The sequence below is a fragment of the Hippopotamus amphibius genome, chromosome 11 (assembly GCF_030028045.1).
Source record: "Hippopotamus amphibius kiboko isolate mHipAmp2 chromosome 11, mHipAmp2.hap2, whole genome shotgun sequence".
Lineage (NCBI taxonomy): Eukaryota > Metazoa > Chordata > Mammalia > Artiodactyla > Hippopotamidae > Hippopotamus > Hippopotamus amphibius.
The window spans coordinates 28,491,330-28,516,229 of NC_080196.1; the positions used below are offsets into that span (position 1 = coordinate 28,491,330).

Below are 24,900 nucleotides of genomic sequence, written 5' to 3' on the forward strand. Positions count from 1 at the left end.
ATTCAAAGGTTAGTATGATAGTGATTAGGTTTTTTGTCTGGATTTACAATGTGCAATCACAAAAGGTAATGAAGTAGCCCTGACTATAATTACCTATGGAGCCAAAAACAAGTACAGAAGGATCAAGTTATTCCAAGTGAATGTCACTCTATGGGCCCAGCCACTACTTCCTCTCCAAAGCATTTGTGTCATTAACCAAAAAACTACTACAAAGTGACAAAAAATGTCTTGAAGCCCAAATAATGTATCACTGAGTTAAAATCAGGGAAGCCTTATTATTAGGTACCCCAAATTTATCAAATTCTTCTGGAAATCATTTGAGACTTTTTTTTTTTTTAAACGAGCAATGAGTCTTAGGTTTAACACCAGTGTTCAAATATAGTGTTGTCCACAGAATTTGCCTTACTCATTTTGAACACAGGTGAAAGTAAAAGAGGGTCATAGGGAAAGGAAAAACCAAACAACAAGCAAATAAACAGGTAAGTCTTTACCTGCTCTAAGTAAAACAGGACCCTCCATATCCACCTGCTAATGTCTGGTTAAGTCTCAGATGTAGCATCTAAATGCATGTTTTAACAGCTGCACATGTGTACTTCCACTGAGAATATTTGTTCTGAACTCACTTTTTCTGTTCTGAGTTAGACCCAGTTGGCTGACTTTCAGGTGTATTGCCTATTTTTAATTAACGAGTAGCAACTTTAAATATTGATGTTATTTGTTGGTATCAAATGATGACATGTGGTGGGACATTGTTATCTGTTGCACTTTATGTTATTTAATAGAGTTAGATATATTGTTATCTTTGTTTCTAGAAAATGCCTCACTAAATTTTAAAATACAGACTCTTGCTATCTTTTTTCAGATTAGCAATGTGAATTACTATGTGGTAGGTCATCAATACGATGCATTATTACAAAGGAATATTGGAGTTGTTTAAAGACTGGTTGCAATTTTCTATCAGATTAAAATGTATTAAAAAATTTAAATAGAGGTTTGTGTGTTATGATATGGGAATTTCTTGGATAATTGAATAAATTAATTTATAAGTTGGCAAGTCAAGTTCCTTACTGCTTAAACAATAGAGCAACTTACAATAAACTTAAAGGTGAAGAAGAAATGAGGAAAAGGCAAGTGTGGAAAAATTTAACTTATGCTCAGCAATTCAACTATACCACACATGAAGCTGTATTAGGAGAAGTTTCAGAATTTTCAACCTTGATATTTGATTCTTCTGCTTAACTCACTGACTTCGGACAGCCTCCAGACTTAAAAACAGATGACAGTTTTGTAGATTTCCCTTAGGCAATTATCATCATCTCATTATGACAGTTACGGAGTTATTTTTATGCTTGGTTTCATTCTTATTTAAATTTTTATTTATGAAGCTACAGTAAGAAATACTCTTATTTCTCCAAACAAAATGTCACATTATGAATTATGTAACATAAGATGATCTTCGATGAATCATAAATTCTAACTTTATCACTTACGTCATTGTCCTTAAGGACATAATTTTTTAGCTGATGTCTGAATTTAAAGTTATGTTTCTCTTTTTTGACTATTAATGTTATGGTGATAACAATTAAGACTTACTAATGATTCTGCTTTACCCTAATGCAGATCAAGTGTTAATCATATTTAGTGCTAAGTTCAATGAAGAGGTTTAAATGTGTTTTTCATAAATCAAATGTTTTGTCCGGTACATTTTTAGATTTCAAAAACTTTCTAATTCAGCTTCTGTTCCTCCCCTTAAATAATTGTCTAATTACATCAAAATATTTGGTTACTCAACAAAGCACTGGGAATAAAGAAGAATTGGGAGGCTAACGGCACATAATCAATGAGCCTTTCATACGATTGTATACTCGGCAGTATAATTAAATACAACAAAATCTGTTATTCATAGAGGTAAAAAAGAAATGTGTAAGCCAATGTGCCGACGTGGATCAGCAGTTGGATCTCTCGTCTAAAGAATTTTGAATTTTGTATATATTTTTGATACAACTGTCACAGTCTTGTGAACTGATTAGAATTAGAAGTGATTAGAGTCTATATAGACTACTTAATCTCAACTTTGAACATTTTAATTGAAAACAGCCAATGCTTTACCATTGGAAAAATTAAAAACCACTCAGAACACATGTTGGATCCATTACTATGTTGCAGAAAGGCATCTATTCTTAAACATCCCTTAATTTATCTGCTTATATTGATGACTACTTGTATTGTGTATGTTTGCTATGACTAAATAGTCTCTGATTCTTCAATTCTTGTTTCACATGGTCTAATAAGAAGATGGATTGGATATAAATAACCACAAAGACAAAACATTTAGTCTGTCTCCTAATTTTTAGAAGTTTATAGCCTACTTACTCTTACATAAAATAAGGTAATTGGAATTAGTGAATTCAATTCTTGCTTGACATTTAATGGTCTGCAAGTGTCCAGCTATAGCAGAGGGGTCAAAGAGAATTACAAGTTCTTGAAATATTTTATGAAATCAAAGTTGAAAATAGCACCTAAAATAACACACATTACTTAGATCCCAGGTAAAAGGGAAATACTACTCCCTAGCTGAATCCACTACTATTAAATAGGTGTCTCTGTATAACTTTGACAAATATGAAAGTACTTCTCTTACTTCTCCCAAGTTCTTCTAACATTTACATCTGTGAAAACAAAATCTCAGCATCAATTTAAATGCACTGATTCCCAAACACTTAAATGATGAGAATTGCCAAGAAAATGGGAACTTATGTTTGGAATGTTAACTGTGGCCTTGCTGTGGGTGGTGGGAGTGAACAGTTAGAAAACCATTCTTGGAGGAAGGATGACAAGAAGAAGGATTTCTCTGGATCAGGGGGTGAAAGTCTTAGAATATGCATGATGAAACCACAACCAAGTAATTTTGAGGTAGAAAATGTGAAGGTGTTTTCTCTTGGATAATTAGTATTTGGAGATAATAGTATCATTCAGAGGTATCACATGGATATACATGCTGGGAAGTTTGTAAAGTCCTGCCAGCCAGAATGATATGCTTTGGGAACACCTGGGAGACACTACCTAACTTCTAGCACTGTATATTTCTCTTGATCTGTAACAAGTTGTTACAGTCTCCTGAGATTACATTAAGGATACAAACTAACGAACTACATGGACTTTCAGGTCCTTCTGGAAAAACACAGATATGGCGGATGAAGACCCCTCTAGGTCAAAAACTGGAAGAGGGAAAGAGTGGAAGCAAAGTAAAAGTGAAGACCCCCATCTCTCCCAGGGAGACGAACTGCACAAAAAAATCTAGGTTTAGGTCTTTCCTCTAGCAAGTGCTCAGCAGCTTCCCCAGCACAAAGGTCATCTCAAAATTCTAAATCCAAGTGTTATATCCCTTATAATGTTCCTGCTCTAACTCTTGGTCTTAATTCTCTCTTTCTGCTATTCCTTTGCCCTTTATCTCCTTGTTTTGTCTTTTCTCTTCTTTTGCCACCACCCTTTGTTTCCCTTCTGTTTGGGGCAAGATGAGAGAATTATCTAGTACTCTCAGAAGAGCAATGAATAAATATCTCTGAAAGCCAAACAGTGACAGCCACAAGGAGCACAAACCCCAAATAAGGGACTTAGGTTTCTCGGGCAAGCCCGCTGGGTGGCAGACAACCCATATAAAACCTTAACTTTGTAAAAAGACCTATGTTACATTAGATGTAGTAGAAGGAGGAATATTTATCTTTGGTTTTACACATTTTGAGAAAATTTACATTTTAGCCAACATATTGTAAAGTCATTCATATCGTAAAGGGGAAGCTGAGACGAAGTGAGAGAGTAGCATAGACATATGTATATACTACCAACTGTAAAATAGATAGCCAGTGGGAAGTTGCTGTATAACAAAGGGAGTTCAACTCGAGGATGGATGATGCCTTAGGGGACTGGGACGGGGAGGGTGGGAGGGAGTCGAGGGAGGGAGGGAATACGGGGACATGTGTATAAAAACAGATGATTGAACTTCGTGTACCCCCAAAAAAATAATAAATAAAAAAATAAAATGAAAATAAAATAAAAAAAATAAAAAAATAAAATTAGTTTCTAAGAAGCAACGTTTCTAACACTTCCGTATGCTTTTTTTAAAAAATAAATTTATTTATTTATTTATTTTATTGGCTGTGTTGGGTCTTCGTTGCTGCACAGGGGCTTTCTCTAGTTGCGGAGAGTGGGGGCTACTCTTCATTGCGGTGCGCAGGCTCCTCATTGCCGTGGATTCTCTTGCTGCGAAGCATGGGCTCTAGGCACGTGGGCTTCAGTAGTTGTGGGACATGGGCTCAATGGTTGTGGTTCCTGGGCTCTAGAGCGCAGGCTCAATAGCTGTGGCACACAAGCTTAGTTGCTTCGCAGCATGTGGTATCTTCCTGGGGCAGGGATCGAACCTGTGTTCCCTGCATTGGCAGGTGGATTCTTAACCACTGCCACACAGGAAGTCCTAACACAACCATCAACTTTCTCTTTAAAAGTTTTCCCCAAATAACACAGATGTGGAGAACAAACATATGGACACCAAGTGGGGAAGGCGGCGGGGGGGGGGTTGGGGTGGGATGACTTGGGAGATTGGGATTGCCATATTTACATTACTAACAAGAAAAAAATATCAAATTATACACTTTAAATATAATATATGCAGTTTATTGTCATTAAATCTCAATAAAAGTTCTTAAAAAAAAAGTTTTCCCCAAATAAGAAACTAATTTATAAATGATCATTTAACTATCGGGGACTTTTAGTTCTAAAATCTGAATATAGAGTTAGGAAATTAAGATTATTAATGAGTTATATGTAGCAATAACTTGTTTTAGTAAAGAGAAGAGAGCAAGAATTAGCTACCACTTGAAAGATTTTCTTCTAAATTTCTTTTGTCTGCACAGCGCAGCATGTGAAATCTTAGTTCCCTGACCAGGGATGGAACCCACACGCCCCACAGTGGAAGCGTGGAGTCCCAACCACTGCACTGCCAGGGAAATCCTCGTCTGAAAATTCGAATGTGACTTGAGCAGTACTTAAGGTTCTGCTGGGTTTTCACACAGTAAATGGTAGTTCTTTCATTAATTATCAAAGAACTCTTAAGTTTGACGGAGTTTGAAGTCATCTTATGGAAGCTTCCCCTTTTCCACAACATTTCCCTCATTATTTTAATTCACATTTTAATTGAACTTTTTACAATTTTCAGAAGCTTTCTTACACCTTCTAACTTTTCTTTTTGACAATATCAGCACGGCAACTGGGGCAGTACAAGGATTATTTGCTTAATTATATACAAGAAAAAAATGGGGGCACTGATGCCAATCCTTGATCCCAGAGGTCTCACTGTTACCTCTCATGCCTCGGGGTCCTCAATTTTTTCACATTCCCTAAACACTTATAGTGTTTAAAGATCTTTCTCCTCATTTATTAAGGTACAGTGAGTGGCTTAGACCATATTACACAGCAGCCAATCAGCATACTTGCCTGCAATCTACATCTCCTAACCGTGTTAGGAGTTCCTGCTCTTCTAAAGAGGTTTTCTAAGAACTTTCATCAGTGTCAATGGTAGCTCCATCACCAATACAGTTTGCAGAACTTGCTATGGGTACAATGTTGGGGTAGTCCTTGTTTAATACATCTAGCTGCTGGTGTGTGAGACCCCCTTAGAGACCGGGTGCTTTCTAGAGTGTTTCCATCATTCAAAGAAAATGAAAAAAACAGGATGAAGGCGCAAAGAGGCTTCCCCATTCTGCTTACTTGGTAGCTAGGATCATCTTTTTTCTTGCTGTCTGTTCTTTCTGTTCCATATGTTGTCTGGCAAGATGTTCTCCTACTGCTTTGGCTGGAAACTCTGTTTCACAAGTGTAGCCAAAATCTCGAGCCAAGTGTAACGCCTCCCCTGTTGGCAGACAATAAAAGTCAGCTTCTCACTAATGTCCAAACTCAACAAGAGGAGCATCTTCTCTTTCCTCAACCCTCATTCCTGGTTGTGGTCAGTTGGATCATTTTTCCTATTCATTCTAAACAATCCAAGGGAAAGGAGCTTTTGGGGTGGGATAGGGTGAGGAAACATGGAGAAACAGAAGCTACTTACCCAGCAGAGGTATGTGGAAAATTGAGGGGGAAAACCAGAAGCACAGCCTAGGAGTTCTGACTCCCCTCCAGGCTCTGACCGTTAGACCAGATGAACACCTGAGATCTGTACATGAATGCCCTGGGGGGAAAAGCTCTACAGGCATGTCATTTTGTTGCTGCCCAGCCTACAACCTATTCTCAATGTATCTGAAATATTCAGATATCTTTTCCATGAGAACTATCAAAACATTGGCAAAAGTTCCACATAATTTTTCAAAGAAAATGGAACACTTTGGAAAGGGAAATAACTGAATTATATCAATTTCATAACATTATGTTGCTAAAGAGACTATACTGTATAATTATATTATTAGCATTATCAGGCTTTATGGTGAGCCTTAGTACCTTTTAGTACTACGTACAGTGTTTCTTTGGTACATTATAAAAAATACAATGCTTCTCAAGTACAGTATAATGATAACTTTTGTTCTTTTGCAAAATCTGAAACCAGAGTAAACTTTTAAGAAATGGGGTAAAAATGACTTATTGGCAAGGTAAGATTTGGCCATGGACTTCAATTGGAAAACAACAGTACTTTTAAAGCTCAATCAAGCCAATTCTTACTTGACCATTAAAACTTTAAAAAAGCAAGCTCTCACTGCATATATATTGAGCACCTACTTCGTTGAAGGCGCAGTGCTAGGTAGGAGTAAAAGGGGATACAAAAGGGCACTGAAGATGTCCCTGTTTCCAGAAAGATGACAATCATATCAATAACAGTAGCCACAGTAACAACAAACCCAGAAACACCTTAGTAGCACTTTATAAGTTACATTTCATCTACATAAGCATTATCTCTAGTCTGTACATGTTCATTGACATTTCATTGATATTACATAGAATACAAGCTATTATATTACGAGTATCAAATGCAAATAAGAGATAAAATGTTTGACACAAGTGCAAAGAAGGAGAAGGTGGTACTCACAGAGATGTGATCTAATAGCTACATAGTCAATCAAATTTTGCCATGAAGAAATTAAAAAATAGATTTGATGACCAAACCTCATGACACTTGTTTGGTGATTGGCCAAAGCAAAGGATTTGATCCTGCTTTACATTCATAGAATAACAGAGTAGTTGATGAATAATATCAGTAAGAAATAAAAATGATTAATATTGCTAAAGAAAAGGAGGAAAAGTTCATAGATATATCCAACAGGCTAGTTAATACGAATGAAACTTTCCTTAAAGATACTATTTTTTCTCTAGAAGAAAAGAAACATTAATCTTTCAGATTGGGAAACTCTTATGTATAAAAAATGACCAAAATATTAACAGCAGTGGAAAACAGGAAAACATTTTAGCATAGCATAGAGCTGAAAAAATATAATCCTAAGAGTGTTTTTCCTTTAAATTTTTCTTGGGTACATTAGTTTCCCTTAGGATTTTTAGTTGTAAAAAATGTGAATAATGATGTCCAATATTTGTTTGTGGGGCTTTTTTCCCAGAAGCTTCTAACTCAAAATTTTTCTTTTATATGTATTAAGGAGAAGAAGGAACAAGACTCAGGGCTCTTTAATGAGGGTTTATTTATGTGATTTATGCCCACAGGGCTAACAGGAACTGGCAGGGTTCTCATCCTTGTTGCTTGACCAGAAGGCACATTTAGGCTATGGCAAGCTCCACGGTGACTATGCAGATATTAGTTAATACCCTGATTTGAAGTTTCCATGTGTACAAATATTAACCACACGTTAAAATTAGACTGTTGCACTTATACAAGTGTGTTTAATTTTTATTTATGTTACTATGAGGCATGAACGTTGTAATTCATCCTTTTCACGCATTCCCTGAGTCTTTAACAACTTTTTTTCATTCCCAAAATGTGAGAAGCCCTATTTAGGCCTTGGAAGAGTCCAGTTTAATTTAAAAATATGACAATGTGGTAAATGTATTAGATCAGGTAATGTTTTGTGAACGATCCAATCATGATTTTCCCCTCAGTCCGTTTCAAAGTAGCAGCAGGCCTTTAGTTAAGATTTTTATATTCCTGTGGTAGAAAACATCATTTTTCCTCCATTTTTTAAAAAGAAAGATGACAAAACTGGATGAAAAAGGTCTCTATATTGACTAGTCTGTGTAGTGCTAATTATTGGAGGGTCACATTTTTGAATAAAGCTGCAACGTACAAGCAGTATGTTTAAAGCACTTATTACCAGCAGTTTTATCACCCTAACCAATTAAGAAGGAAAATGTGTGCTTATTCAGCAGAAGAAATGGTATGAAGATTTTTTTTAAAGGGACATTGCAATGCCATGTAGGTTGGTTACTTTTGCTAAGAACATGACAGAAGGGAGATAATTCAAGAAATTTCAAATCTGAGGTAGAAAGTCTTAAAGCTTGACCCATCAAAGAGTGGTTACAGCATCTGAACAGAGGATAAGCTCACATGACCTTAGAAGTATTCTGCACCTGATACAATAACACTGTTCATAACGCCAGCCTTGTATAGAAAGTTAAGTAAACAGATTTTTTATTCATATTGCAATATTCACACAGAAATAGATATTTAAATAAAATCTTAGACTATTGTATATATATACATATACACATATATGTAATATATAATATATATTCTACATATATACATATACATATGTATGTGTGTGTGTATGTATATTTTTTCCCTCTACTGTTTGTGCAATAGTAGGAGAAGTGAAATAGTGCAAACAGGAGGATGGCAGCATGCCTCTTCAATTTTGTGCTGAAACCTGATTCTTGAGGTTCTGGCCCATTTTATGCAAAGCTCTCACCGGGTGGTAGTTTTAAAAACAGTTTGAATGGAACAGCTGCTATTTACATTTACACTGACAGCCAGATCCTTCCTTCCCTTAGCTCTGTTTACTGCTTTCTCCTGCTTGCCATGTAACATTGTTACTGGATGTATAGCGATGCTACATCAAAAGAAATGGCAAGTGAAGACACTCTGATGTGTAGTTAAAATGTGTAGACGGTGCCACCAAAGCTTTGTGTGTGAGGACCCAAGAATGAATGAAGAGATGGATCTATGAATTAAAAGACACATGATATCCAGGAACAATGACAAATCTACAGTTCAATCCTGTACCACAGGTATCTTAGAGTCAAAAGGTTTAAGAGAAATAGAAATTTTTGGAGCAGAAAAGCACGTGAATAAGACTCTAGGGGATTTGACTGATTTGTAAAATAAAGATCTACGAGCTTCTCTGTCTCTGTCAGGGGACGAAGTACCCACATGAACAGGTAGTTGCAGTAACCTGGGGTGACAGAGTGATCCCTGAAAGGCTGTATCCCATATAGCAAATGTGGCTGCTGTCACCTCATTTCTGTGCACGATGAGGTAGGATGCTCCGTGGTAGTTGCTGTTTTCCAGAGCAGATTTAAGCTCTTCCTTTATTTCAATGCATTTTGCCACCTGACAAACCAGTACCACCCGATCCCCACTTTTTTACACCACTGAAGCAACACACTAACTTTGGCAGGTAACGTTCATTGTATTTCGTGTCATTTCAAGAATTACTATTTTAGGAGTAGGATACATGGGGGATAGCGTGAGAGTTTGGACAGAGTATTCAAAGTGCAAGGTTTTAGGCTCTCTATGCCAACTAGTGCTACCCATCCCTTCCAAAAAAGGGGAAACCACTAAGGCAGATATTCAATTTTTCAACATTAACAGCAGCAGTTAATAACTCATACTGAGAAACTCTCTCAAAAAGCTGATACAAGCAAAGTTACAGAATATAGGAAGATCATAAAGAGAGGTTTTGCTCCCTGGATTCAGTACATTCATTTTTCACACTCAAAAGCAAAAAGGAAAAAACTAAGGGTCAATATTAGGAAAAATGTAAATGGCAATTATTGATACAGTCCAGAAATGGAAAGTTAATGGAAAAATGTTTTCTGAGGAAAGTGGATTGCTTATTTTACTGAGATTTTGGATTCCCACATTATTTTACCCGAAGCAGATCTAAATACATGTTTAAAATAGAAATGACCACGCCTGATTTCAACCTTATTCACAGTCATTAAGGATTTTTTCTTCCTTTAAAATTATTGTATTTTAGAAGAAAATGTACTTTAGACAACTATAAATCAATATCTAAAACTAATTTGTACTAAAGGATATTTCTATATTATCATTCACGAGATAATTCTCACCAACTGTCACTAAATTCATTGCCTTAGAAACAATTCAGGTTTAACTTCTTATTGTAATACCCAATATTATTAAATGAAAGCAACAATTTATATGTGTGAAATTCCAGTCACATGTCTGTGGTTTCCATTTTCATTACACGTATGGAAAATAGCACACTCAAATCTATCTCTGGGATTATTCTGAGAAGCACCTATTAGAAAGCAAATTTGAGAATATCTTCTAATCTGGATAAGATATTATATTAAATAAGGTATAATATCAAGCTGCAGTAAACCCTAGAGCTGAAGGACAGGTTTAATGTATCTGCTATAGGCTTCCAGAACAATTCTAAAATGAGTGCACTCTGTAACACTATATATCATATAATCTACACTATAGGTAAGTGCCTTATAATGTGGTAGTTTCCCGATTTAATGAGGATTTTGTGTAAATGCCAACACTTTGTTCTTCAGAGTGATAGTTTTGTTCCCCATTCCATACTCTGTGCTTAGTACAGCACCTGATTCATCATAGGTACTTAGTAAACATTTCTTACATGGAAAAGCTTTCAAATATTTTATTGGTTAATTATAACAGTAGTCTTGTGAGGTACTCTTTCCAAAGAATAGAAGTGAAAAACTAGAGCAAAAGAGAATTGCTAGAAAGAATGAAATATATATATAAAAAAAAAACCATTGAATATATCATTATATCAGTGGAGCCATTTAATAAAACAGATTATGCTTGAAGACAATGTTTTTCAATCCTTGCTCTTCCCATAACCTGGGGGTTTGTTTAATATGTGTGTATACAAGCGTGTGTGTGTGCACGCACGCGCGCGCACACACACACCCCAGGGTTTCTCACACACACGCCTGTCACTTAACTTCCGGAGCCAGGGCATCTGCACTTTTTGAAAGCTTCTGACGTCACCTCGAGACAGGATTGTGCACCACTGTCCTAAGATGAAGGGAAAGTGTCATGTGGGGATGAGCTACGCACCTTCCCCCCAAACAAGGATCCTGGGGCTCATATCAATACAAAAGAAAGCAGTTATTGCGGAGTTAACAGTAAACTCTAAAGACCTCTGTCTGTCTGGGTTTTTGCCTCCTGAGTTCTGCCTTATTTGGCTGATACGGTACACACTCTAGAAACAAAAGTGGCTCTGTGGTGGTAACAAAGAGACAGCATGGACGGGGAACAAAGTCATCGGTCTAATAAAAAAGTATATTTGTATGAGGAGATTTAGTATAAGATGAAAATTGCTTCTCCCAACAGTAGGGAAAATGGGTTATCAACAAAAGGTGTTGGGACAACTGACTGGCCATCTGGGAAAAAAGCAAATAAAATTAGATCTATATCATACATTCAACAACAAAGAAAGGTCCAGGTGGATCAAAGATTTAAACACAAAATATAGATCCGCAAAGTAATTAGAAGATAACATGGGAGAAATATTTTATAATCTTGAGATAAAAAAGGACTTTCAAAGTAGTACAATAAAAACTAAAGGCCATGGAATGAAATATATGAGAAATATGATTATATCAATATAAAAAAGTTCTGCATGACATAGACCTAAACAAAAAAGCAACCAAACAAAAAACTCACGATAGCAAACAGATAAACCAGAGCCAAGGGTGGAGAGGCTTTGCCACTCATATCAGACACACACAGCCTGTTTTCCTTACACATAGCGAGCACTTACAAATGAATGAGAAAAGGGTCAAAAATTACCCTACTGGTGCAAAGTAAGTGAACAGACAAAAAAGCTCATAAAATTATCCTAAGAATATACTCAACCTCCTTTCATAATAGAGGTAGTCTATCTTTTTTTTCACTCAAATTAGTAAAGATAAAAAAGTTGATAGTACCCTGCTTGGGCTAGAGTACGGGGAAGTACTAGCGCATCAATGCTTCTTACCCCATCACTGATAGAATTTACAACCACTGTAAAGAGCAATGTTCCAATAATCTTTTAAAGCTACAAATGCAAATATCTTTTGACCCTGCAACACATTCTTAGGAATTTATTGAATACATGTACTTGCACACGTGAAGAATTATTTATGTAAGTGTGAGGTTGCTCATTGGAACACTATTTGTAATAGCCAAATATTAAAAACACTTATATGACATTTAGTAGGTCACTGGTTAAATAAATTATGATGCATTCAAACAATGGAATACTGTGCGTGTTTAAAAGAATGAACAACTCGTAAAAACTGAAAATAAAACGAACACTAAGATAAGGTGTGAACTACCAAATGTAAAATAGATGGCTAGTGGGAAGCTACTGCAGAGCACAGGGAGATCAGCTTGATGCTTTGTGAAGACGTAATGGGGTGGGATAGGGAGGTTGGGAGGGAGGCTCAAGAGAGAGAGGAAATGGGGATATATGTATACATGTGGCTCTTTCATTTTGTTGTACAGCAGAAACTGATACAATACTGTAAAGCAATTATACTCTAATAAAGATTAAAAAAGAAAAAGAAAAAAGATAAGATGTGAAGAAATGCGTAGGACAGTGTGTATAGAATGCAAAACTATGCATACACATATATATCCCCTTGGAAGGAAATAGAGAAACCAGTAGCATTTGTTTATTTCAGGAGGGCATCTAAATGGGGAATAGAGTGAAAAGGAGATATTTCACTATATACCCTTTTGTAACTTTTGAATTTTTATCATCTGTATAAATTATCTATTTAAAATTATATCAATTAAAAAGCAAAACTACTCTTTGATTCAGTTCTTAGAAAGATTTCATTCTAAACTCAAATATTTGTTGTAAATTAAAATCTAAGCAATTTCAAAACTTTCATTACTATTCAGTAGGAGTTAGACATCATTAGAAATAATTACACTCTACAATTTTATTAGAATATGTAAGAATTTTAACAAACGTAAACAATGGAAAAAAGCAGAGGGGCTTCCCTGGTGGCCCAGTGGTTAAGAATCCGCCTGCCAATGCAGGGGACATGGGTTCAATCCCACATGCCACGGAGCAACTAAGCCCATGCACCACAACTACTGAGCCTGCGCTCTAGAGCCCACAAACCACAACTACTGAGCCCACATGCTGCAACTACGGAAGCTTGCACGACTAGAGCCCGTGCTCTGGAATGAGAAGCCACCACACCGAGAAGCCCTTGCACCACAACAAAGAATAGCCCCCACTCGCAGCAACCAGAGAAAGCCTGTGCGTAGCAACAAACACCCAAAACAGCCAAAAAAAAAAAAAAAAAAAGCAGAAACAGGAGTGTTTGAAAAGCACATTAGTTGGCATAAACTTTGAAAGAGAGAATAAATTTAAAAAAGGAAAAAAAAACCCAAACTAATGCAGGGACACATTTCTAAGGAAGTGTCACCATTTGCGAGAGTGAGTAGTGAGCTGGTCCGAAGGGGCAAGGGCAAGACTGAGCCAACCAGACTCGGATACATTTGCCTTTTTGTGCCAGAATAGGAGTCGGAATCTAAGGACACCACAAGCACACAGTCAGACACAGGGGCATATGTGTAATAGCCTATTTCCTCTACCCCTACATGTAAACATCTTTGTCCTGGAAAATGAATGAATTCGTAAGATGCAGGTCAGAACAATACTATAGGAAGTAAGCAAATGAGTTAAGAAGATTCCTCTGAGATGGTGTCTATTTACCCACAATATTGTAAGATACTGAGACCAATTATTGAAAATTATGATAAACACAAGTTCTCAGATATTAGACAACAATGTTGAATTGTTATCTAATTATCAATTATCTAAGCAGAGTCTCTCAGATAGAAACTATCCCATAACTTAGAATAAGAAATTACAGATAAGACAATACCTATTAGTCTGAAAAAAAAAAAAGTCATTTTCCAAGAAAGACCTTAAAATGACTAACAGAGACTGCACTGGCATTTACTTATTGAGTCCAACTCCACTGGCAGCTCTGAAATGCAAAACTGTGCCCAACAAAATGCTGTCAATGTGAGTGTTTCTATGCAAAAGGGAATGCCAGGGTCCCTTAGTGACTGGGCTCTTCCAGGTGATCATATGACTTAAAGTGAGAACCAATTAGAATTACTATAATAATATAACAAGGGGTCAATGTATGACCCTTTTTTATATTACATAGTTTTAGAAGAAAGCTGGAAAGCTTTATCCCAGAGGAGGTAAAGTGGAAATGTAATGCCTGGAACAGCTGGTGGAGTTAGGTTGAGATGATGGTCCTTTCAGACCTACAATCATGCCATGAGGCCCTAGATGTTAGCCTTAAGCTCCACACGCCGAGAGAAACCCACTGTGGTACCTGTGTAAAGACAATGGAAATAGCAGCTTTGTCCTAAAATCCATGAGAAGAGCAAATAATGCTAAGCCTGTCCTGTGCATGTATTACCACTGACACTGGGCAAGAGGATTTTGGCATTTGAATCCTACAAGCCTCAAGTAGTGAACAATACCTCTTCCTAAATTAAAAAGCCATGGACTAATCAATCATACCAAGAAAACTTGCTCCCTAATATCTCATTTATAGGAAAGAGTTCACTGTCAAGTTGATGGTTCTTTCCCCTTGTTTCTTGGAAATGAAATCATATAGGCTCAGGATTAAAGACAAAGGAGAAATAGCACCAAGTGATAGCATTCTTGTCTGCTACTTTTGGTTGGTTTGGCTGAAATGGAAAGAAAAGGTTTTGAGGATAGTCTTCTAATTCACTAACTAACTAACTAATTAACTAACTAACTAACTAACTAGATTGGCGCCCTTTTGAAAGTACAAGAGACACTGTTGATAGTTATTCCAGAAAAACAGAAAGAACCAAGATGTCATCCTAACTTTGGGGGATTAAGTGGCAGCAGATGGTGCATCAGGATGTTAAAAAAACAAACAAAGTTGTACTACTGCATGCAAGAAAGCTCAACAAACTTGCCTAGGATTCCCCGCAGCACAAGAGGTCCAACCCATGGTGAAAAACAGGCTCAAGAATTGATCATTTATTTCTATTCCTTGGTTATACTGTTATAACTCTAACTATAAATATATAGGTAAATTCAGAAGTAGTCCAGCAATGCAACTGTTCAGAATTCATGCTGCTAACATACATCTGAGTGGAAAACACATGGTGGTGTTGCAAACCAGAAGACCTGGGTTCCCTTCCTTGCTGCTCACATGAACCTGGGCAGAATGGTTAATTTCACTGTACCTCAGTTTTCCCATTTGAAAATAATGATAACTGAAATTTATTGACACCAATTTTGTGCCAGGCAGCCTGTGAACTGCTTTACAAACATTCTGATTTCATCCCCACAACAACCATATGAGGAGGGTACTATTATTAACTATTATTAATTATTATAGATAAGGACGCTGATGCTCAGAGAGGTTGTATGTCTTTCCCTATAGCACACAGCTAGCAAGTGGTAGAAGTGGGTTCAAACAAGGTTATTTGACTCAGAATCATGCTCTTAACCATGTGTGCTATGTCCTAGTGCCTTAGACTACTCAGTCTCCCATTCCTTCCAGGGCTAAAGTTTTATGATTCTGAATAAATTCTGCTATTAAGTAACACTGCTGTTAGATGAATGGATTAAAGATGTGGTACATATATACAATGGAATATTATTCAGCCATAAAAAGGAACGAAATTGGGACATTTGTAGAGACATGGATGGACCTAGAGACTGTCATACAGAGTGAAGTGAGTCAGAAAGAGAAAAACGAATATTGTATATTAACACATATATGAGGAATACAGAAAAAATGTTACAAATCAACCGGTTTGCAAGGCAGAAATAGAGACACAGATGTAGAGAACAAACATGGATACCAAGTGGGAAAAGCAGGGGGGGTTGGGGTGGGATGAATTGGGAGTTTGGGATTGCCATATATACATTACTAATAAGAAAAAAAATCAAATTGTACACTTTAAATATGTGTAGTTTTTTGTATGTCAATTGTATCTCAATAAAAGTTTAAAAAAAAAAGAAAAAGAAAAAGAAAGTAACACTGCTGTTTAGGGAGAAAGAGACAAGAGGACAGGTACTAATTTTTATTAAGTGCCTCTGTGCCACATGGTGTCAAGTGTTTAATGTAGTGAATGTATTTAATTCTACAAAAGACACACAAGGCAGATGTTGTGGCAGAAATGGGAGCCAGACCATCCAAGATTTGCCCTTTCTTCTATACCATAGAGTTGCTGCTGAGAAGGTTCTGCCCCGCTAGACGTTACATTTTCTGGTGTGTCTCACACCCACCTCTGGAATTAGGTTGGTCATGGGACTAGTGGTCATGCAATGTGGACAGTAGCAACATGGGCCACTGCCTGGCCAAGTGGGTAAGAAGTTGTGTCCTTCCTTACTGTGCACTGAATGCACAGGGCTCCTAGGACCTAGAGCAGGGCATCGCTAGAGGGAGGAGGACTCTGTTCCCTGAATGAGACTGAGAGGAGGGAAGGGCCCTGAGGAGGAACACCCGCGTCACCTGTGAAGAGTGAGAAATAAGCTCCTACGGTGTGAAGACACTGAAAATTTGGAAATTAACTGCTGTAACAGCTAGCATTACCCTAACCCTTATGGAGAGTATGATCCTTATTTGTAAATTAAGAAAATGAAGCTCAGTCAGGCTAAGTAACATGCCCAAAGTCAGACAAAATGTCAAAAGTGATATTACTGGGGGGGAGGGCAGGTACTAGGCCAGGGGATGAGATGAGATGTGCAGGACAGGGTCTGGGAGCTTACTTTAAAAAAGAAAGTAAGAAGAAAGAAGAAAGAAAGAAAAAGAAAGAAAGAAAGAGAAAGAAAGAAAGAAAGAAAGAAAGAAAGAAAGAAAGAAAGAAAGAAAGAAGAAAGAAAGAAAGAAAGAAAGAAAGAAAGAAAGAAAGAAAGGGAAAGAAAGAAAGAAAGAAAAAGAAAGAAAGAAGGAAGGAAGGAAAGAAAGAAAAAAAGAAAAAGGGAGAGAAAAAGAAAGAAAGGAAGGAAGGAAGAAAGGGAGAGAAAGAGAGAAAGAAAGGGAAAAAGGAGGGAAGATGGGAGGGAGGGGGTAAGAAAGAAAGGAAGGAAGGAAGGAAGGAAGAAAAAGAAAGAAGAAAGAGAAACTAAAGAAGAAAGCAACAAGGACAAAAGGTTTAGATTTGAAGAGTACATAAAGATTATATACAATATTTGTAAAGAGTCCCCTTTCTTTTGCTGATACACATTTATACCCTTCACTGCCCTGTACTCTTTTTTAAATATATATATAAACAATCTGATCTCCAGTCATGACAAACTAAAAGACAAGGCATTTATGTTTAAGGACTTAACTGTGCTTTTAGAACTCCTGGTGTTGCCTGAGAATGCTATATGAGCTTTTGCAAATTCAGCAGAAGTGTTCCAGCAAATCACCCCACTCACGTGAACAAAACTTCCCTCTGGCAACGCTCTGCAACTCTGACCATCTTAGAAAACCTCAAGTGAGGTGGGAGTGATAGACAGGAAGGACTCCTCATTCCTGACATAATTGACTCCTCATATTTGTTTTAACAACCACCAACCCTGCAAAGACTGCTCTGTAGTAAAATATAGAGGAAGCAGCTAATTGGTGATTCATAAATAATAAATATATAGCAAGAGTATTAGAACTAGAACAATAGTATTGGCCAAACTTCTTGCATGGTTTCCAGAGCTACAATTTTTCCCACTCTCGAAGAGTCTGGGATTATCCCAAGATCCAGGAAGACCCATGAATTGGGTTAAGCAGTTCTAATCTACGGAATTTTCCAGAAGATGACAACTCTCTGATGTTATAGCTACCAGAGTGGACAAAAGAGCAGTCATAGCAATGTGATTAATAAGGGAAAATAAAAAGAACCCCAGGCTTATGATAAAGTGAGTACAAGAAGTTGTACCAACTATTAGTTATATATTTAAACCCCCATTAAATGAAGACATATGGGTAGAAGGGGGATATGATCTCATATTACATTCGAGGGACCCTGAATTCAAATACTCATATCATTCTAAGTCTATGTGGACCAAAAAAATCCCCCCTCTAAATATGTGCCTTGCTAAAATGTTCACTTTTCAATCAACTTTATCAGGTGAAAAGAAGTCAGTCAGTTTTGAGTTCTTCACCCTAGTGGTTACTGGGTGCGTTGATATTTGAAACAGAAATGTTGTGAGTTAGTAAAATATATGATCAATTTGCATGAAATAGCTCTCTCATAAATTGCCAAAATAGTCCCTAAAATTATGACTCTAATAATGTTGATTTGAGAAACATGCTGGGATGGAGCTATTAGTAGAGTGACTCCACTTAAAAGAAATACAGGGGAAAATGATGTAAAAAATAATTAAAAGCAAAATGATTGAAAATCCAAGGCAAGCATGGAAACCTAGGAATATCACGATGAAACAACTGTTATGTTAGTGACAAGGGTTGTTTTTGAGAAACATATGTTCATTTGCTAATTTTAATCCCCATCATAAGGTACCTTACTGTTCATTGATTGGATCTTGACAAAGGGTAAATCATCTCTGCATGGAGAATCTAGCAGGGTCCCCACACACTACTCTTTCTTTGTGATTTTTATCAAAATAGCAACGGTGGCAAGGCTGTATTCAAATCATCCCCAGGAAGGGGCAGAGACAAGTACTAAAAAGTCACAAAAGGTTGATCTTCAGGAGTTTTCTTTCTAAGCGTAGTTGATGAGAAATAAAGCCAATCAGACATTGTTTATCTTGTTCTCAAGTGCTGTACCAAAACACAGAAGGAAGTGTGACTGAAACCCAGCATTGTATTGGGCCATCAGGAAGATTAAAACTTTCTAAATGGTCAAAAAATTAGTATTCTTTCTTATAAAACCATAGGTTTTTCAAGAAGATACATGAACCATCATGTTTACTGCAGCACTATTTACAATAGCCAGGACAACCGAAATGTCCATCAACAGATGAATGGATAAAGAAGATGTGGCACATATATACAATGGAATATTATTCAGCCAAAAAAAGGAACAAAATTGAGTTATTTGTAGTGAGGTGGATGGACCTAGAATCTGTCATACAATATATATATTAACACATATGTATGGTATCTAAAAAAAAGGTTCTGATGAACCTAGCAGCAGGGCAGAAATAAAGACAGATGTAGAGAACGGACTTGAGGACACAGGCTGGAGTGGTGGGGAAGGGGAAGCTGGGATGAAGTGAGAAAGTAGCATTGACATATACACACTACCAAATGTAAAATAGATGGCTAGTGGGAAGTTGCTGCATAGCACAGGGAGATCAACTCGATGCTTTGTGATGACCTAGAAGGGTGGGATAGGGAGCGTGGGAGGGAAGTTCAAGAGAGAGGGGATATGGGGATATATGTATACCTGTAGCTGATTCACTTTGTTGTGCAGCAGAAACTGGCATGACAGTGTAAAGCAATTACACTCCAATAAAGAGCTTTAAAAAAAAACTTGAAATAACTGAATTCAAGCCATATTAGCACAAAAAGGACCAAGGTCACAAAAGTGCTGAAGAGAAGCATCAACTGTTTCAATCTCCCAAGAGGCTGATGAATCAGAGCTGGGTCCCCATTACTCTGTATTCAACCAGCATCTCCCACAAGATTCCAAGGACCACGAGCCTAACGCAGTACATGGCATCTTGCTGGCTGGAAAGGAGTCATCAGTTGTTACCACCAACCCATTTGAAATGAGGGAATAAAAATAAATAGAAGAGTCCTCAGCAGTAAAACTACTATTATTGTCATCCAGGGTTAAAATGACGCCTACTTTAATTTAAATGGAATATTCCTGTTCTTCAAATATTAGGTTCTCCTCTTGTCCTAAGACAACTTGTAGTTTTTTAAACTGTGGGTCGTGACATATGACTCAACAGTGAATCTTGAAGTAAATTTAGTGGGCTTACAATCAGCATTTTAAAAAAAATACAGAAATACTGAATAGAATAAAAATGTCATAGAACATAGCACATAGTTATGAAACTTACAAAGTGTGTGTGTGTGGGTTGGGGGGAAATGCATGCATTTGAGGGTCATAAGGTGACATGCCAGTTGAGGGATGCAAAAGGTCCCCTTGCCCCTGAGTCTCATTTCCTCAGTTCCATCAAAATATCTGGAATTCAGCAATGAAATGTTTATTTCTCTACATCATGAATATTTGGGGGATTTCAAAAGCATCCAATTAAAGTAAGATGTTATTTGGGAAGATTAAAATCTTAAAGTTTCATCATCCAAGGCCATTGTGACTGCTCTGTGAGCAGAGATGAAATGAATAGAACACAAGTTAGGCACTTTCGTGATAGAAGAGGCTTGCTGAAAGAGTAGATAGTGAGACCACAAGATCGTCCTAGGATTTTATGTATTTGACCTGTATTCTTTCTGTTGGCATCGATCAGTGATTCCCACACAGGGTGCTCCTATGTTTTGGGCTATCATTAAAATCAATAAGAAGAATTGTGAATATACCCTTTTAGGGTTCTTCAGGTTTTACTGGTCAGGACATTCACAGACACCCTGGATAAGGGTCTTTTTTAGGGCCTTTACTTTTCACACCAGTTACAAATTTCATGAGAATTCATAATCATTCCATCCTGGAGAGTGAAAAGTATCTCAAGGAACATTTAAATCAATGATCCTTAAACCTCATTAGACATCAGGCAGTGTTTTTAAAAATGTAGGTGCCTGTACCATAACCCCAGAGATTGCATTTCAAGTGGTTTGGGAATGAGGCCCAGGCATTTTTAATAAATCTCCTCAATTGATTTTACTGTGGAATTGGGTTTGAGAACCGATTAAGTTCTACCACCCATATAATTTTTGAATTCACTATTATATATTTGAACATATTTTTGTTCTTTTGTTAAATAACTATAATTTTAATGATATTTTTACTTAAATTAAGAAGGAAACTGTCTCCCTTTAAAATCAACCCATTAGTAATTTTTTTACTTTGCCCTTCCTTGAGTACCTCCTAAACCCCTATGGGTGGATAACGGGTCAACTCTCTTTACCATATGCTTACTCTTAGTTATCAGCACACACAAGCAAACAGCACGAGAAGTACATAGGAACAGTAACACTTATTAAATGTTCACGGCCAGTAACATTATTGGGGTTGTTATTATTACAATTAGGGAGTGAAGCAAAAATACCTGTTAATATCAAAATCACCAAAGCAATTTTGCCAAGACCAGTGTTAAGGACACGCTACTTCATAGAGTTTTTCAGTAAATGATATGTGTTGATAATCAGGAAAAAGGCAAGAGGTTTGTTTTCACGTTTCACTTACTTTTCACCTCCTACAGTGCCTTATAGAGGAGTGAGAAACCAATGCAAGAAAAGTATCACAGGCGTGTTCAGGTGAGTCTTGGCAAAAAGGCTCCTTTGTTTATATTTAAAATAGCATTCTAGGTTATGGAAGAACTCTCCTTTGACATTCAAAAGCTCCTCCACAAGTTTAAAAGGTCTCTATTAATACCTCTTCTTAGAAGACTGAATGAGAATATGTAAAGCTTAGTTCTTCCAGAAGAAACACAAGGGAAAAGGTAAATTGGGGAAAAAAGACAAAAAAAACCCCAAGAACTTCTGGGAATATGTTTTCACCTCTGTGTCTACCCCACTGGTTAACCTTAACCTTTCTGTGAGTCAGCTTACCCACCCCTAAAGCCATGGGACTTCACTGTACCTTAAGAGATGTCTGTAGGATTAGTACAATGTGTTCTCAGACTCAGTACCATGCCTTGACTCCTGTGAACGCTTTATAAAGGATTATTATTTATCCTATAGATCATGTTGCAGTGAATAACAATGAGTTAAGCCAGATTTATCTGAAGGCTAAAATAAACAATAATAAAAATGACAATCACAGTTTTTTGTTGCTGTTATATGGGGACTACTTGTCTAAGTCCTTAAATCTTCCATTGTTATCTTCTTTCCTATTACTGCCAAGATTAGTAAATCAGATGGTAGCTTATAAATCAATATCTAAGCCTTAGATTAAGTCTAATTTAACCATCATTACCATGATTAGTTGGGAAATTCACCTTTAACTATCTTAACAGTATAGACAAAAATGAAACAGCATAATCAAACAAATCTGAATTTCAGAGAATTGCTAACCTTCCATCATTACCTTGCCGAGCTGAAAAGTCATACCTTCAACTAAGGAAGTGAGGAGGGTAACGTTGGCTGCTTTTCTTCTTCCTGCTGGCAAGTTCAGGCCAAGCCTATCCAGCTTCTCCCTCAGGCAGCGACCCCCATTCTTGGATTTTGCTCTGTCCAAAAACAAACAAAAGCTAGGTTTTGAAAGCTGACATTTGGAGGAAAATGATGAGAAGGCTTGACCACATGGGATACTCAACATGGGACAGAAGACGGAAGGGCTGAGGGTTGAGGGGCGTGGTACCAATACAGTCAGAAGACCACAGTGCCAGAAACACCTTTGTCTTACCTTCTCAAAATGCCTCCCAAGAGTGAAGCGTTGAGGCATTCAGGTGGTGAGAGGCGCCTCTTCACCTCAGCAATAGTCACCTTGTATTTGGAAGTAGAACTGAGAAGGGACAAACGACCAGGGACAGAGCAAAACAAATCTGTGGGGTTGACCACACAGGTGCCACCTTTGGAGGGAAAAGTATATTATGTATTAGTGACCACGAGAGCAGGTAACTACAGAAAACACAGTTACTATCACGGCACTACATAGGATTTGGAGACACATGGCACGATTTTCCTTATATGTGCATCACCTGGGTCATCTCAGGAAGCTGCTCTGAAGATGTCATTTGTCTTTCAAATATCACACAGAAAATATCTGTGAGGGTATGATTTCAATTTTAGCCAAAATTAGCATCCAATGGAGTGTTGGCTGGCCCACCAGTGTTAATTTTGACATCATCCACATCAAGAAACACTTCCATTAGGTAAACACCTCAAACTCTACCAGTTAACCCACAAAGGGTAGGTATTATATCCATGGTTCTGTGTGCATGTGTGTGTGTATGTGCACATATATACACCACGGATAGATATTCATTTTATCCATGACTTACTATATAGACAAACGTTTTGAAAGCTCTTTTCTAAAATGTTTGAGAACTGCCATCTCCCTTCCCTCATCATTCTACCAATTACAGGAAGCAGAGTCATTCAGTCCCCAGGTACCACTAAAAATCATGTGCCCATTGCCAGAAACTTCCAACCTGCATGAGCGGATAATTGGTCACATTTCTCTGCAGATGTCAGCCATCAGGATCAGCGCACACAGTCAAACACAGCACCAGACTTAGAACACAATCACAGTAACACATTACATGTTAGTGGCCAATGATATTATTGTATTTGTTACCATTATTACGAGCCGAGAACAAAGCAAAGATACCGGCTGTTTGCAAAGTCACCAATTTCACCCTGCTGGGACTCCTGGAGCGGAAGCCTTCTGTCTCCAAAGTCCAGAAAGCCCCCTAGAGCTTTCCTCTCCTCCAGGAATAACAGAGAACAACCCCCAACCTCAGGCAGCTGAAGTAGACTCGAGGACCCAAAGCGATCATCGGTGGGGAGAGTTTCCTACTGCCGGATCCTCTCTTACTGCAAAAATCCTGAGCCAGTGTCCACACTGCTAACACGGTAGCTGCCTAGCCCCAGGATCCAAGGCTGCCTCCCTGCACACTGAGAAATCTGAGGGCAGAGCTTGGAGGTTCCGTGGTAAGTTCAAATTCAAAGTTTGCTTTTTTAAGCATACATTGGATTTCTTCAGTTATGGGCAATCTTAAGACCCATCTCCAGAAAAGGGTCAAGTCTATGAGGGAAATGAGAAAAAAAAAAGTAGGTGGAGGAAGAAAAATGGGCAGGAGAGTGTTGTCCAGTATTTTTACTCAAAGGGTAGTTCTCAATAGATAGCACTGGCATCTCCTGGGAGCTTGTTAGAAATGCAGAATCTCAGGCCCAACCCCAGACCTTCCGAGTCAGAATCTGCATTTGAACGAGCCCCTCAAGTGGTTCATGTGAGCATTAAGTTTTGAGAAGCGTTGGTCTAGGACTCACCACCTGCCTTCCCTTCCTTGACTAAGCAGTTCAAATGGAATATTATTTAGATCAGGTCTGTGGCGTTCAGATTAAGATGTGTTTTCTAGGCACAGGGGTTAAGGAAACTGGGAGGACATTTAATAAGGCAAAGGGGCCCTGGACTTGGGTGCAGAGAACAGGCTACTTTGCCCCACTCTTAAAGTGTTTCTACCCCTGTGCTTTCTGGAATTCCTCTTGTGCTTTCTGGAATTCCTCCGGCTAACCTACGGTTATCCAAGATTCCCCTGAAAGTGCTAGGACCAAGGTCTTTCTCTCTAAGCATTCTGAGGTTGGAGATCACCCTAAATGCCCCCTACCTCAAAACACAAGACAGGATGTTGAGAACATCCAATCAGCTGGCTCTCTACAAGCTGGAAGATGAGTCCTGTACACTTGGCTAAATTCCAAATGCTAGTGTCTGGAAACCTGCCCTCAGTTTGAAATCTGAAAGGTCATAGTATCAATGATCAAATTGAAATCTTTTTCTTGGCAGTTAAATTTGTGGCCAACATAGTGAAAAAACATACAAATGCCTGCCTCAGGAGCTGGAAATACAAATTGAACTGGGCTTTCCCACCTCACATTCTCAGAGAGAATTTT

At 37.7% G+C, this 24,900-nt stretch overlaps 1 protein-coding gene across 1 annotated transcript in view; it reads right to left on the reverse strand.

The window, feature by feature from the left end:
* Positions 1-24,900, reverse strand: part of TFAP2D (transcription factor AP-2 delta) — a 59,867-nt gene that overhangs the window by 21,823 nt on the left and 13,144 nt on the right. Inside the window, exons 4-6 of the mRNA XM_057699847.1 lie at positions 22,691-22,856; positions 22,396-22,514; positions 5,764-5,905 (exon numbers count right to left, since the gene is read on the reverse strand). Coding sequence (XP_057555830.1) covers positions 5,764-5,905; positions 22,396-22,514; positions 22,691-22,856 — 427 coding nt within the window. The remainder of the gene's footprint in view (positions 1-5,763; positions 5,906-22,395; positions 22,515-22,690; positions 22,857-24,900) is intronic.